This window comes from Pleurodeles waltl, chromosome 11 (assembly GCF_031143425.1).
Source record: "Pleurodeles waltl isolate 20211129_DDA chromosome 11, aPleWal1.hap1.20221129, whole genome shotgun sequence".
Classification (NCBI taxonomy): Eukaryota; Metazoa; Chordata; class Amphibia; order Caudata; family Salamandridae; genus Pleurodeles; species Pleurodeles waltl.
This window is the reverse complement of record NC_090450.1, coordinates 38,668,223-38,684,947: the sequence shown is the minus strand read 5'-3', so window position 1 is coordinate 38,684,947 and position 16,725 is coordinate 38,668,223. Positions and strand designations below refer to the sequence as shown.

Here is a 16,725-nt window from a genome sequence, read left to right as displayed (position 1 = left end):
CCCAGAGGGCAGAATTGAGGCGCCTAAAAAGATCTGCTTGCTTCTAAGGGCTGGAAAAGTAGAGCGGTTGCAGATCGGTATTTTTTTGTTTTTTAGCTAAATAAGTTTTATTGTGTTAATAAAAAATGATTACTATAAATATGCGTAAGAAATACATTTGTTCCTGGTTAAAAACAGAAAAACTGTCAAGAGGATAGTTCTTTCTAAAATAACAATTATCAATCAGATCTCATAAGACGGTAAGCCAAACTAAAAATCTGGTTGATGCATTTATAAATTATAAATGAAGGAACTTGGTTAATAAAACAGAAGAGTTTTTGGTTCCCTCTGTTGGGATAGTGATGGCTGCTTCAGGCCAGAACTGAAGTGCCTTGGCAGAGATAAATGGGTCTCAGGTGCATACAGCAGAGATGAGGTCCGAGTTGTGTGTGGCTTCCAGTACCACAGTATCAATGGGTCTTGTTGGGCAGGTCTCAAATGTACATGCAGAGTTAAGAGTTGGTCCAGCTTCAGGGTGGCAGATGTGCTACAGATCATGTGCATTGGGAGAGATGTTTGTGGGTTCTCCCAGTGGAGGAGCTTGGGATCCTACAGAACAGGTTTGCTCCGCACGGCATGAACCGTTTGCTGCTCTCCGTACGGAACATGGGAACTGCCCGGCAGGATTGAAGTGCATTGACAGATGCAGGCTGTGGTCCTTAGGAAGACTAGATCTGGCTGCAGGGAGAGATTGAGGTACACGTCCAGAGTGTTGAGCGAACTCCAGTAGCGCAATGACAGTGACTGCAATGGAACATGGTGGAGATGCATCGTCAACGCCAGGTAGAGCAGATGATGGTACGGGCCTGGATGGAGTTTCATTAATGGAAATGTGTTGGGTCTCATTTCGAAAGAACTGTCTTGGCAGAGCTGTGTCGTTTCAGTTAATGGGATTGAAAGGGTGCCAGAATTGGATGGAACAGAGATCCAAAAACCTATTTCCACAATGAAACAAGTGGTGCCAACAAGTCTGGCTTTCATTGTGATTCCTGGCTCAAACACTAACAAACACTGCTGCAGTGGAAAATAGCACAAAAAGATTGCTTTCGGTATGTTATGCACCTAAGAAATAAAAAATGAATTTGAGACAATACAGTGTACTTTTGAGATGTAAAATAGTCTCTCATGCATTGGAGGAGGAATGAAACACCAAACAGTCAGTAGAGTAAGGTGAGAGGGAAATACTTCTTTGGAAGGACCCAAAGCCCACTCCATATGTGATAACGAATCACTAACAATAGGGCACACGGACAGCTGCCCTGTCAAGCCAGACCTAAAAAGATATGCGCTGCACGAGGTCTGCACTGGATGCATATATTTCCCAGCTGGTAGGGCAAGATGAGAAAAGGTTAAACACCAATGAATTTCACACATAAAGCCAGTTCACTCATTGGTTAAAAAAAAAAAAAAATTGGAACAAATATAGCGGTGAATTCACGTAGCTTGATTTATGCCCTCACCGTGTAAGCGCACAAACAAACTCTGTGCATTACATGATGGGTAAAAACAACTGAGAACCTATGCAAACTGTGCAAAGCTGCCCTTGCATTACAGGTGAGCGGTTCATAATCGGTGATCATTGACTTTGAATTCTCTTAATCACTTCCGGGTCAATTTGTTTCACTCCCAGGTTCTCTCATAAGTACTTCTGTGGAGAAAACTGTCACTCACGGCCAACAGTTTTTTTCCTCCAGGCCAAAAGTTGCTTCCTTAGTATTTTAAGTGTTCAGCACCTTTATTGACACCTTGGGGTTTGGAGTGTCGTGACTTCCTTCCCGATTCACCTCTGTGCTGACAGCAGACAGGCTTGCTGTGGTCACTACTCATTAGTACTTTACCATTATCTGTTTATATAGAAAATACAATTTAAACCCACATAAATGACAATGATACAAGGGGTATAAACCCTCGTTGGTACCCAGCTCATCAAGAAACATAAACACCTGCACGGCAGCTCTAAATTGCGCTGTCAAAATACATTTTTAGCCCACCTCCTCACAATAGGAAAATTACTCCCCATTTTGCAGGATAAGGAAGTAAAAATTGACCTGTCTGCTGTGAGTCTTTTTCTTAGTATTTACCCATAAAAAACGTGGGTGTTAGGGTGAAAGTCACCCCACTTTCCCATTGCCCTAAGTGTTTCGTTGTATTTTTGTATTTTGGGTGTATGTTTTGAGACCCCGAGGGCCCAGTGCATAGTTGAGCTGGTGGTTGCCAGTGGGGAGCACCAGCACTTATTTTGGGGGGCCGGCACTTATTTTTCTGCATCAAGCATTTACTGTGAGAAAAAGTCACATATGGGAAAGACAGAGCAAAAAAAGACGGAAAGCATCACAAAGGGAGAAGGCAGAAAGCTGCAAGAGTGAGCTGAAGGGGCAGGGAGTGGCTGTGAATGGATTAAAGAGGCCTGAGACGGCTTGAGGATTACGCTGCCCCAGTATTCAGTGCTCACACATTTAAATGCAGCAGCCACGTGTTTCAAAGGAGAGCTTTGGACCCCAGCACCTTTTTTTTCTTTTTACAAATTAACCACTGCTGAGGTCCATGGAACACATGTGCAAGTGCTGTGGCAACCCTAGACTCTTTTTTGGCGCACTTAACTGCCCTTAAGGGTGTTGCCTCTTGTGAGTAAATGGGGTATATTACATGGTGTTATTGTCTGACCTCATCATGAAATACACTTACCAACCCTTAGGATCCTTAGATATCATTTGTCAAACCTTCAGCCCAACCCACCGTAGCTGCGACTCTTAGCTGCAAGGAACACGTGTAAAATATTTAAACAGCACCAAAACAATAGATGCAAAAATTGATGAAACACCAAAGAAATCAGACACCAATTTAGGAAAATAGTCTGCATTATTATGTATTTTTAGAAACCACAGCAAAAAAGATCTGCCGTGCTTCCAGAGAAATAGAATTCACAAGATATAATAAATTAAAGCATGTCACTCAACTGCGAGCAAGCACTGGCAAATTCAACAATTTTGACACTGGTCACTTAGCTACACTTCAGGTGACCAACTCTAGTTGGAGTCAGTCAGGGGGACCAGCACGGTTCTCAGACACAGTTACCTCAGCAGCTGAAGCTGTCTTCAGTCTGATCTAGGCACTTTTATCCTTTGCAAGGCATCCTTACTGAAGTGGCCCAGATGCAACTAATAAAGGATGCTGAAGAAGTTATGGATGTGATGCTGTTGACGTGAGTCTTGCTACAATTACTCCTTGGTCTTTAAAGGGGATGAGGTGGTCCTGATCACAGGTTCGACATCCCTCAAAATCCTCCCAGTTCTGCCAGAATTCCATTTGCCACTGGATTACCCGTCTCCTGGTATCATAGTCACAGACCAACCCTTCCTGGGTCAATAACCATCCTCTAGAGGTCCCAGCTGCCCTCTGAAGGCAATCTCGGGTTCAGTGAACTGGGGTGCAACTTTGTACATTGGGCCTAGGTCCCATATGCTGTACGACAGTGGTTGGTGATGGGTAGAAGACTTTAGGCAACTAACTTGCCCCAACAGGCTTCTTCAGTTGTTGTGTCCTGGTGCTGCATAAAGGAGGCCCGCCAGCTGGTCCTTGGTGTCTCGACTTTGGCTGGGCTCTGGAGATGACTTCACCTTGAGCAGGACAAGGCAGACACAGTTCCTCTCATTGGCTAGCCACCAGGTGCTGCAGGTGCAGTCCACAATGGCGCAGCCTCCCTTTACCAGTTCCACGATGCAGTAGGACATTCCTACCTTGGGCCCTTCTACTCCAGTTGAGATCCGAGTTCTGGTTGGCAGGAATGGCCCTCTTATGCTCAGAAAATGCCCTCCAGACATTAAAAAAATTATTCTTCATCCTCTTCCTGCGCTTTGATTTTTTAGTTCTAAAGGCTTATGTAAAATAGATGCTCTACCAAGACTAAGAGCTGTTTCCGTAATATAATTCATCCTGGGCATCCTGTCACCACCGTCACATGAAAGAGTCATGAATTATTGCTTTACTAAGAGCAACTTGAGCGTTACACCAAACCAAGGACCACGGTAACAATTGAGCTACCTTAATGGGATACTCTTCGTAATACAACCCTGTTCCTTCTACTTGTGGAAAATTCCCTTCCACTTGTAGACAAATGACATCCCTGTAGCCCCAAATACTCACTCTATAACTCAAAATCAGTCATATTCTTTGGTGGATTTCCAGTAAGAAGCTCATAGGATTCTCCCCTGTTTTAGAAGCAAGGTTACAACTGTATGCAAACAATAAATAAAATCCTACTCAAGATGCATGGAGCCGGGGGCGTGGTCAGGCCGCAGTGAGAATGGCCTCCTGAAACCAGTGCTCCGTGAGGCAAACCTCGCCAGGGGGAGATTGAGAGGGCGGCGGACCGTCGAGAGCGCTCTCCCGCCCTCCGCACACCCTACAGACTGGCGGGGCCAGACCGACACCTCCACTTAGGCCGGGGACAGTCCTGGGGCCCCAGCGTGTTTCCAGGCCTACCGCCCCACGGAGATCCACGGGCTCAATTTTGCCAGCAGCTGAGTGCGGCTGCACGCGTCGGAGGCCTGAGGAATGGCCCTGCGTGCAGCCGTCATTTACTTGTGCTGGCCCCCCCCGACAGTTTCTTTCAGCCCTTCTCCCCTACGCCCCCCCCTATTTTTGATTGTGGAGCATCAGCCAGCACAGGGGGAGAACACTAGGAGGGAGCATCAGTCGAGCCCCCAGCCTGAGGCCCTTGGATTGCTACATTGGAACAAGGCAAACTGCCTCCCTGAGGTGAGGGGAGCACAGAGGCAGCACAGTATTGGTAACAGCGACGTGCTGATGCCACAATATTAATCGAGGGCAGGGGGGTTTGCCCCCCGCATGTGCCTGTACCAATAGTAGTCTAAATACCTCCTCTACAGGTCGACTGCCCAGCTTTTCAGGGTGATCAAGGGGCCCAAAGAGCAGCATACAGGACCCTAGATGATGACAGCAATGTAGCTTTTCTTGAGGAAAGTGCCCACCAGCCTCAACCCCACGACTCCAAATGACCAGAAGAGGGGACGCACCTAGTTGGGGTCATCGGACGCCCAGGAGTGCCCTCTCTCCATCTGCTTGGGGCCCCCCCAGTCCTTATTCTCTGCCAGGGAGTGCTCGCTTCTACCATAATCCTCGAGGGCTAGATCCTGGATAGCTCACAACCCCACCCTGCTCCTCAACACACACCGTGCCACAAGACGGTTGATCATCACAGCAATAAGGTCACAGATTACGGAGCAGTGACGGAATCCTCCGAGGATGACGTGAGTGGACTGCCTTATACAGAGGACCACCCCTCCAGGTGAACCGACTCACGCCATAGAGTGCAGAAGTGAACCCTGAGAATTAGGATACGTCCCCTGGGTCCGCACCTCTACGTGGTGCCACGAAGAGACACGTCAGCTTACTGTTCCACCGCGCGTTATCGAGGAGGAGCCCCGGAGGCAGTCTGTTCCCCCCCTGCTTGGCGATGCTCAACGGCAAGACATCAGGGAAACACACCCGCCAACCACTATTCTCAGAAGCTATCTCCCAACTTCACCCCATGGCCTCCCCTGCAACTCCTGCGGCCTCCGGTCCCACAGCCTCTGCAAATGATGCACACTTGGTCACTGCTACATAGTGCATTCTCCAGGAATTTGCAGCAGTTAGCCGTCGTCTGGAAGCCATGGACTCAAAGATCAGAGACCTCTCCACGGGCTCTCATTCGATCCGGTCGGACATTGCCAGATTTCACAATAAGGTAACAAACCTAGACCACCGCCTTACAGAAGTTGAGGGCCAACCTGCAGTGCTTCCGGAGCACGATTGAGAGTTCCAACTTCTCCATGCTAAATGTACGGACCTGGAAGGCAGGAACCGAAGGGACAATGTTCTTTTTTTTGGCGTACCAGAAAGCAAGGAGGGCACATATGTCAGAGTTTAACTCTAAGATCTCCTACCGGAGCTCACAGGCCTTACCTTCTCCCAATGGGCCCAAAGGATCAGCCCCATCCATAAAGCAGGCTTGGGAAATCCTCACCCCATCATCGTTTGTTTTCTCCGCCATGAGCAGGCACATCAGGTTATCACAGCGGCAAGAGCACATGGCCCATAAAGAATGGAGGGGTCTGATATCCGAATGACCGCAGACTTCTCCCGCAAAACCAATGAGAAGAGGAGAGCGTTCCTGTCCCTTCGGCCACAGCTAAGAGACATGAATATCAAATTTGGCCTATTCGAACCGGCTCACATATGGATCATGTAGGATGGCAGTACTAGAGACTTCTTTGAGCCAGCAGCCCTCAGTTCCTTTTTGAATACCCTTGCCACGCAACCCATGGACCATACATCCACACACTTGCAGTCAAACCCTTCGTCCCCGGAAGGTCCTTCTACACACTCAGACCCCGACAGGCATGATGGCAATCCGGCGAAGAAGAAAAGGGGTAGGACTCATGATCGCCCACAGCGATCCCATGAAGGCAGAGAGCATGCCCTTCAAGCCGTGATCGCTCTTACTCAAGACCTCAACAGAGACAAATCCCGTTCTCCCTTGAAGCCGCCACCTCCTGCTCTTTGACGGTCACATATATAGGGAGGTAATCTCATCAGCAGAGATTCCCTGCATGGACGCTAAGAATGCACACTCGTCGGAAGGCTAAGTACCCTACACCTTTCTATCGGCTGCTGCCACTATTGCTAATGACATAGATGATTTTGTTGTTGTTGTTCTTATTCTTGTTTATATGATAGACACAATGTGAAACTCTCACAGCCTACTCAGCTGTTGATCTTCTTGTATTACAGTCTTGAACCTGTTCTCAGGGTTGCAATGTGTACATAGCTCATCTTTTTCATAAGATAAATAATGCTAGCGAGGATCCTGCACTATTATTGGGGGGGTAAGACCCGGCGGGTCCCACCACTGCAGCCGGTTAGGGGCTCCCCACATGGTGCTATGTTATATTGCCTTCCTTGGGTTCAGCATGACCTGAGGGCACAGAGTGTAATTTTCCTACATAAGCACACTCTTGGATGACTACAGAACGCCCTCCCCAACCCTCCCACCTCTTCCAGGTCCCTAAGTCGTTCTACCACCTCAGAAAAAACATGGTTGTTCCCACGCGGAGTCGGCCCTCGCGGCCATCTTCCCAGTTAGTGCTACTGTAACTCTTCCAGGTATTGCTCCTGGTGGCGCACACCCTCTTTCAACGGGGGCCTGGGCGGATATGTAGTGGGAATGGCCAGATGGCATAGTTGACCATGTTGAGATATTGAACTCAATGTCGACGCTGTGAGCACGTCTGGCCATACTGGCACCCACGGTCCTTGACAAGGGGATACTGACGTCAGGAGCATTCCTCCATTCTAACTATACCACTGTCCCCAGAGCTATCTTGCCAGATAACCCACCTTTACTCCCCCGTTAGGCCAGAAGCGAGGAGTTCCTCGAGAAAGCACTCCTCATTTTTACTTGAGCATTTACATGTTCTCAATTCCTACCCCGTTCTCTCTGGCCTCTGCCTCCTCTCCCCCCCCCCCCACCACCCACATTCCTCACTCCTGTGCACACTCCATCCCCCCCGGACCACTCCGGCTGTAAAGGCTTGCACTGTTCCATCCTCTCTGCGTTTGCTGGCTCCCTCTTCCCCCAGTGCGCTAGCCTGGCTTGTGGACCACACAGGATTTGACCGGCACTTATATTTTACGAGGTGCTTACCTCGGCTCCCAAAATATCCCAGGTCCATTCCCTTGTACAATAGTTGTATTCCTTCTCTTCTTCTTCATTCTTCTTCTCTATATCTAAATCAACTCTCCTTCTTCCTCTCTACCCTATTCAATACATCTCATTTGCATTTCCCTCTTTCTGCCTCCCCCTTCTTTTTCCGCTCTTGCTTGGGTTCGCCCTCTTCTTTACATCGACAATGGGTTCCCACACCCTCACCAGTGCTCCCTTGTACTTTGACTTGTCCCCTACCTCTCCTTTGGCACACGCCGCTCCAGGCTGCATCGGAACCACTGCACACAGCGAAATACCTCGCCTGACTCTAGAATGGGAGCTCCCCTTCTGCTAACGGTTCTCTCCTGGAACGTTCATGGTCTCTCACACTTCATCAAGAGAAAGAAGGTCTGTCCTATTTACAATCCTAACATGCAGACATTGCCCTATTGCAAGAAATGCATCTTTCCCCCCAGGAATCAGAGAAACTCTGCAGGGACTGGGTGGGTCGAGTACTCTATAGCGGGATCACGTCGGCTCGGACCAGTGACTCCGGCACTGGAAGAAAATGCGGAGTGGTGATCCTTATCTGCCGGTCCTTGCAGTTCAAGGTACTTAAGACATGGACTGACCTGGAAGGCCGGTACGTCCTCACCAAACTTAGGCTAGGTACACATACAATCTGTGTAGGATCCATATATGCTCCTACGAGCGCCAAACGTCTCTTCTTCCTCTCTCTCATTCGCTTCTTAACGGAGATTGGAGCCTCACAATATCTTCTTGGCGGCGACTGGCACCTGGCATGCAATTCTGTACTTGATCGTATGGGCAGTCTGGACGTGGGTAACAATACGGACAGAGCCCTCTTATGGAACATACGCTCGGACCAGGGTTTGGTGGATCATTGGCGTCTCTCCCATCCGCTTGATTGCGAGTAGACCTATGTATCACCGGTCCATGGTACACAATCTAGACTAGATTACTTCCTTGTCACTCATAACCTGGTCCCACCGATCAAGGATTCTCAAATATTGGGGGCAGCACTATCGGACCACTCCCCCTGGTGCTATTGGCACTGGATCTGGGCTTAATCACCCCTGGACGCAAACCATGGGGTCTAAACACCTCGCGCTATTGTACGCCACAAGGGGAAAAACAACTCGACTCACTTGTCGCTTATTAACTGGCCAACAATAAAGGTTCAGTCTCCTCTCTGTAGACTTTATGTGCAGCGGCGAAAGCAACGATAAGGGGACAGCTCATGAGACGCTGCCAGCGCTCAGAGACATTCCCGTCAATGAGCCTTGGAAGACCAAATAGCGGTGTGCACCCGCGAATACACCGCAACTCAGCCAGCTGTAGTCTCGAACAGGCCAAAATGGAATTAAATACTCTATATACCTCCCAAGCAGAATACGCATTGCAGCAGATGAAAGGGCGACACTATGAACACGAGGAAAAGGCAGGATGGTTACTGGCTGCCCAACTTTGTCAACAGGATTCAACGATGGCTATTCCAGCTATTCGTGATCTTGATGATACGGTCCTTACTCACCACAGGACATCGCTAACGCGTTCTGTAGATTCTCTCAGACCTTATATACTCCTGAAGCGGTAGAGGATCACGAGAAATGATCCGCTTTCTTCGTTAAGGCACAAATTCCCACCCTTCTAGAAGAAGGCAGGGCACTCCCAGAAGGAGAAATAAGCAAGATGGAGATTGAGCAGGCTATAGCTAAACTCCCCTATCATAAGGCCCCAGGCGATGACGGGTTCTCTGCAGAATTCTATAAATGGACTGGAACGGAGACAGTGGACTCCCTGTATGACGCCTTTCGCGGTACAGGCCACACGGGTTCGCTGAACCCTATATCCAATAGGGCATCTATAGCAGTGTTACTTGAACCTGGGAAAAACCCTCTTTTATGTGGCAGCTACCACCCCATCTCCCTACTCAGTGGAGATATAAAGATACTGGCAGGTATTCTGGCGACCCGCCTCAAAAAGGTAATATCGTCCCTTATTCACCATACACAAGTGGATTTTGTACCAGGCCGCTCTTCCAGGAACCACTTTTGCACTCTATTGCATGCTCTATTAGCTGCCCTACACTCACTGGAGGAGGCCCTCACCTTATCCCTTGATGCCGAAAAAGCATTCGATAGGATAGAATGGTAGTACCTTTTTGAAACCTTGAAGCGTTTCGGGCTAGGGACAGGGTTCATCAACAAGGTCCACCTGTTATATGACACACCGACGGCACTTATTTGTGGGGGATTCCTTTCTGATGCTTTCCCACTTAGGAGAGGAACTCGACAGGGTTGCCCACTGTCACCACTGCTCTTTCTAATATCTGTGGAACCCTTGGCCGCTTTCATCTGTAGATCAAACATCATCTCTCGCGTATCCATTCCTGACGGTTGCTCCACCATTTACTTATATGCCGATGAAATATTGTTAACACTCATAGACCTCACCCGCTCGCTTCCAGCACTTCGTCGATTCTAGTCGAATTTGAAGCACTATCAGGGTACAAAATAAATTGGAACAAAAGCGAAGTGCTCCCTATGTCCCACGTGACAGTCTGCTCGATAGTACAGGACTTCCCGGTTCAGTGGAAACAGTCCCATCTTAAGTACCTCGGTATGTTTATCACTAAAGGCCTGGAACGCATGGTTGCAAACAACCAAGACCCTCTACTTATCAGTATGAAGAGGGATTTTGACAAGTGGTCACACTTAGGCCTCTCACTATGGGGAAGAATGCAGTCGGTCCACATGGTGACCCTACCACTGTTTCTTTATGTTCTTGGAAAGCTATCCTTCCACATCCACCTGCCTCTACTTCGAGAGGTGGATAGGCGAATACGTGCCTTCTTGTAGGGGACAATGTGCCCCGGATTATCCAAGGCTACACTTTTAGTGCGTCATGAGTACGGAGGGATGGGCCTACCCTCGATAGAACATTACACCTTAGCGTTACACCTCTCACAGCTTGTCTTCCTGCTCCCGAAAGTTCAGAACCCACTGTTGTGGGTCACAGCAGAACGCACAATTTTACACTCCCTACCTGGCCTTAAAATGCTCTACAGTGCGGGCCCTACCCTGCCCAAATCCACCAACCCAATGCTTCAAGCCATGCTAAATTCCTGGAGAAGAGCACAACGCTTATTGGAAGTAGATCCACGGATCCATGAACATGCCCCCATATGGGATAATGCGGCCCTGCTAATAGGGGGAAAACGATCAATAGGGAGACTTGGGGGAGCAAAGACCTCTTAAGTATTAATCAACTTTTGGGCAATGGGATTCTGAAACCATTTACAACCCTCTGGGAAGAATTTGTACTACCTGACCATTTATCCAGCTCCAAAATTGTCTCCGCCGCCGTATGGGAGTTGTCCGTTGATGCTCCACCGCTCTCCAGTACTTCACTATCTTGAAACCTGGGGTTCCTTTCAGGAGTAGTATCGGGCATGCATAACATGATAAACCGTCATCTATTCTCCTTACCCCTACTAGAAGCGCTCAAATCCAAGTGGCAGACATATTAACAACAGGTTTATGAGCTAGTCGATTGGGGTGACCTATTGGAGGCAAGAGAGTGAGGTGCTCGTGAGGCTCGCCTGAATTTCTGTCTCTTCAAAACTTTGCATGACTGGTACTGGACGCCCCAGAAACTTAGAGCCACGGGGCTCCTACCCCATGCGACCTATTGGCGTTGCCCCCACCCGATGCAACTTGATACATATACTCATTGACTGCCCAACTATACAACCTTACTGGAAGGCAGTGGGGATTCCCTTAAGGGATGTTTTGCCATTACTGCCCTTCCTTAACTGCCCTCTCCTCCTCTTACATGACACGGGTGAGCTCCAAGGACTTTACCGCCCACAATCGTGACTCCTGCACACTGCACTAGCAACAGCCAAACCTTGCATCCTTAGACACTGGCGCGCTACAACACCCCCCTCCCACGAAGAATGGCTGTCGCCCATGTACCAGGCCGCCTCCCACAAGCGAATTATCTATAACCTACAAGACAAGACAGAGGTATTCTCCAAGACCTGGGCCCCCTTTTTGAACACCCCGGACGACAGACTACCCGCATGACCGCCAGCCTAGGAGTGTCGTCACAATCTCCAAATTGGAATGCGCTTGCCCCTCCCCCTTCCTGGTAGGGTCCAAAAATGAATACATTAAGAAAGTCCTTACCGTTATACATGATACCAAGATCGTAATTATGATCATATCCAGCACTGTGTAATCTTGGTTTTGTACGGATGTCTGAACTTGGGGATGCTCTTTCCTGGTCATATGCTGCTGGGAATGCATAATATGATGTACGGCTTTGTAGTGTGTTTTTCATGATTCCTAAATAAAGAATTGCAAAAAAAAAAAAAAGATGCATGGAGCCCATGAACCGCAATGAACAAATATAGCGGCCAAAAAAGGAATATTGGCTTACTCTTTTTATGGGTCTATCGTTAATACACAGATGACGGCTCTTCACATTTTAGGGTCACATGTCATAATAACGGTTGTGAAACAGTTGGTTCCTGAATTCAAACTCTTCACGAAGACCAGAACGGCAACCAGAAAAATCTTAAGTCCGTTTGATGTTCTCACCAAAAGGACAGCATCATCTGCATATAAAAGCACTGGAATAGATTTATTATTCACAGTTGACATGTCAAGTCCCACCTCAGATAGAACTTATTCCAGATCATTAATATAGAGCAAGAACCGAATTGAGGCCAGGATACAGCTTTGGCAAACACCTTGAAAAATAGAAAAGGAATCCGTACATGGTCTAGCCTCCTCAGATCTGATGGAAAGATCAATGTAAGGTGCACGTAGAAAGTCTGCCAAGCCCTCATCAAGAAGATTGTACTTAGAAGGTCCCATACATTTGACTCATTTACACTTTCAAAAGTGTAGGACAGAGCAGTAAATGCTAAGTGAAGTGAACTATGCTTGGCAACTTGGTATTTACTAACCAGCAGATGGAGGTTAAGGCGCAGGTCTGGTATTCCCAGACCGAGATGAATAAATACTGCACTTCCGATAGAATATTACTCTCAGATGTTCATAGCAACAGCCTGTCAAGAATGATCATTCCAATAATTTTCATTGTTAAATCTTTTAAAGTAAAAGGATGATAACATTTTGCATCCTGGCTATTTACCCTTTTTAAGAACTGAAATGTTAATAACTGAATGCCTGGATTGAGTGGGACCAGCTTTACAAGCTCACCTTATACTAGTATTTCGGAGTGGTGCACACACGCTGTGCTCTCCTTATAGAGGTCCATGGAGATTCCATCCAGCCCTCAGCCTTTTTGGATGGGCTGTTTACAGCATCCGTAGCATTTTTTTTAAATGTTTTAATTTTTTTGTTTTGTGTACTCTGGACAGTAGATTGTCATAGAGCATAACCTGTTTGTCTCTTCAGCATCCTGTGAGGTGATATTCTGAAATGTTTAAAATAGATCTCAGAGGTGGGATTGTTGTGGGTGATTGCTTTTTAAGTAGTATTGAACACTTTTATGGAGAATTTAATAATTTTAAAATGCTGGAAACTAAGAATCCATTGCAGCATGCAGAACTGTTAACGCCTCCGTCAGCAAGCTGTAAACTCCCATATCAAACCGGATGTAGTCCTTTAACTTGACTACAATGATGATAACACCTTGTCCTAAAACTGGGAAACCTGAACGAGCACAGCTTGCCAAGACTTGACTACTCTCTGTGCTGTTGATGAGTGAACGCTAAATAACAGCCTTAATCTTAGATCTTCCAAAACTGAGATCTGATCCTAAGCAAGTTGAATGACCTACAAAAATGTGGTGCATGGAACTTGATATGTACCACTGACATCAATTAAAGTTGGAAATCCTGAAGTGACCACGTACTTAAATCTTCCCTGTATCCCTCAAGAGAACTACGTCACAAGAAGGGCCTTCTACATCTTGTAAACCTTTTAACACATTTCCATCGTCTATACTTTCCACTCTATGCTAATTGCCATCACCAATGGAGCATGTTATATCACTCATTGCTCATCACTAGTCTTTCACAAGACTTGTTGACAAGATCCGATGTACTGCTTTGTTTTTGTATGGTTAGTTAAAAAAATAATAGAATAATAAGTTTTTTTTCATTTATTGCCAAATGAATTGAATCCCTTCATTATACAATTTATTCATGTAATGTACATCGATTTTACACACTTAAGATATTTACAGCTTCTCCTACAAAGGGTTTAAAGTTGAATCTGGTGTTGCCATTTTGGATCCTGTATCATCTTGTAGCTGTTTATATTCAGCACAGAAAGATTCAGAGGATTTGTTGTTTGCAGTTCTGGTGTGTTTTTTGTGATTAGGAGTATATACTTATACGGCAAGAATTCGACCCTCCCTCTCTGTAACCTCTGTTTTTTTCGACATCACGAGAGGCACCTTAGAGATCATATTCACTGCTGCTCTGTTCAATGTGAACAGCAACTAATTTTTGCTTTGTTATTTATATTGCATTAGGGAACATTGTTGTACATTTCCAGCTATTTAGGTTGCGCGCCCAAGCGCTTTGACCTGTTGCAAGTACTGTGGGCATTTAACCACGCCCACCGCACACCCATCACTTTCACTCATTCATGGGCTTGCCTTTCAAAAGTCCTTTGTTATCATTTGTAAATGCTATGCGTTTGCCCCTCCTTGGTACGGTTTTGTTACCGCCTTGCAGACTGCCCCCTGTTACATGGATAATTGCACGATTGCCGATACGTTTGACTGTGGGTGAACTTCTTTTTCCTTTTGTGTCTCTCCTTCACGCTCATGGCGCTTTGAATCGGCTCACTTATGTCAACTGTTTTACTTTTCATTTCAGTTTATGTGGCATGCAAAGTCCTGTTAGGAATTTACAGCGCTAATAGCTCTAACTCAATAAATGCGAGTCCCATTGCATTGCAAATGCTCGTTTTTCATTGCTACATTAGTGACTGTTCTTGACGTTTTTAGATGTGAACCATGAGTTGTTGCTCTGCTAGCTGAGCATTTCTGTACTATTAATTTTTGGATATCAAGGAATGATTTCAGTCTTGCAGGTGTAGTGTATTTGTTGCTTTGAATGTAATGTGTTTTTGTGCATCCTTTGTTATTGAAACGTGGTCTTATTAGTGATGATTCAATGGTTGAGATGTATGTACACTTTGCTTTTAACATATATTTTAAACAGTTGGAATGTGATTATGAATGTGCTTTATTATAAATATGGGTGGTTGCTCTCTTGGTTTATGGTTGTTCATTGAATGTGTGGTTTCTACATTTCTTTGGTGTATTTTATAGTGGTGGTGTGTTTTTGTTTGTAGATTTAATATGGGGAGCATGTCACTTTTTTATATGTTTTCTATATGACTTTTATAAGCATCTTTCCAGAGACCTTTGAAGTGTGTGTGAATAGGGTATTTGTCCTCATTGGTGTTGTTTCCTGGGTGTTACTTTTGTACAATGTAATTCCTCTGATAATATAGCGTTGATGTTCCTTGCTATTGTAAATTACTTTTTCTCTCATGAGAATAGTTTTCAGAGATGTTGGGACGTTTATTTTCCTTTGTCAGGGTTTGTAGGTGCAGTTTTATGGCCTAAAGCTAGTGCCTGGATATTCTCTTCTATGTGTTATTGTTGTGGTTGTTCTTGATGTTTTTTCTATCTTTTATGATTAATTTTTGTTGGTAGGTGTATGATTTGAGTGAAGTTCTTGTACAAGTGTGTGACTTGTTTTCTGTCATGGTAATAGTTTTCACGTCTGCTGTTGTGGAATGTGCTTCCTCCTATTATTAGTTCTGTGGTTGTTGTGGTTTGATAATGTGCTACCACTCCTCTAGTTTAGATTCACATGTTACACTTGGGTTTTCTACTTGCATGCTTTCTTTAGGTGTAGTTGTGGCTGTATGTTTGCTTGCCAAGATTAATATTTTAGAAGTGGTTTCTGTTCTTCTTTATGTGCTTCTTTGAGCTGCATCTTCTGGGATGGTTGTTGCGGGTTTGCGGAGAATTTCTGTGTGGTATAGTGTTTGTTGTTGCTGCACGTGTATGTTTTCTATCTTTTTGTGGTGTCTGGGTTGTTACGGTGTCCATTGCTTTCTTGGAAATGTAGTTGGTGTACAGTTTAAAGTGGTTGTGATGCATTGTCTTTCTCATGTGGCTGTAGATTACATGCTTGTTTTATATGAATCCTTCTCTCTTGACTCTCAACCTACACTTTCTGTCCTTCATTGTATTTTTTTCTTTTTCAGTCTGTGCTGTCCGGTGCCAGAAGTTCCTGATCTCCCGAGTGGGTGAAGACTGGATATTCTTGATTCTCCTTGGCCTGTTGATGGCGCTAGTGAGCTGGGTCATGGACTTTGCCATTGCTACCTGTTTGCAAGGTGAAAGCGAGTGAGGGATGATAGGACCCTTGAAGGCGTCCTCTCCAGCAGTAGTGCAAACTTAAACATGTCCAGTTCAAGTGCTCCATGTGATGACCATATGAATTTCATGTACTTGAGTTGTATTACAATAAGCCTCACTGTAGCCAGCTAGAGCAAGCTGTCAGGGGAGACTGAACATGAGATCCAGCTCATTTACAAGAAAATAGACCAACTTAGCAGTGTTTCAACAACATCTTACTGTGAATGTTAGGTAAAGAGTCACCAATATGATCTCAGATGCTAAGATAATCTAGAGGTTAGCAGAGCTATGTGAGAAGGACCCACTTCCCAGCTTTGCATACTTATGGCTAAGCATGAAAGCATCCCACTTTTAGCTGATCATAAAACATCTGATTGTTTCTGGGCATACATTGTTTTTCTTGTGCATTTCTGTGCTTGTCTAAATTGACTGTCTACCAAAGCTGAAGGTTTACCTTGAATCCTTTGAGCGATGGGACCCAATGTGGTTTCCATAAAGTAATGTTTATAACTGTCCTTTTAGATTCCAAA

General features: G+C 45.9%; 1 protein-coding gene across 2 annotated transcripts in view; it reads left to right on the top strand.

Moving 5' to 3' along the window:
* The window catches only part of CLCN2 (chloride voltage-gated channel 2), a 436,625-nt gene that overhangs the window by 203,837 nt on the left and 216,063 nt on the right, over positions 1-16,725 (top strand). For both annotated transcript variants that reach the window (XM_069212988.1, XM_069212987.1), the window contains exon 3: positions 16,042-16,173. In XM_069212988.1, coding sequence (XP_069069089.1) covers positions 16,042-16,173 — 132 coding nt within the window. The remainder of the gene's footprint in view (positions 1-16,041; positions 16,174-16,725) is intronic.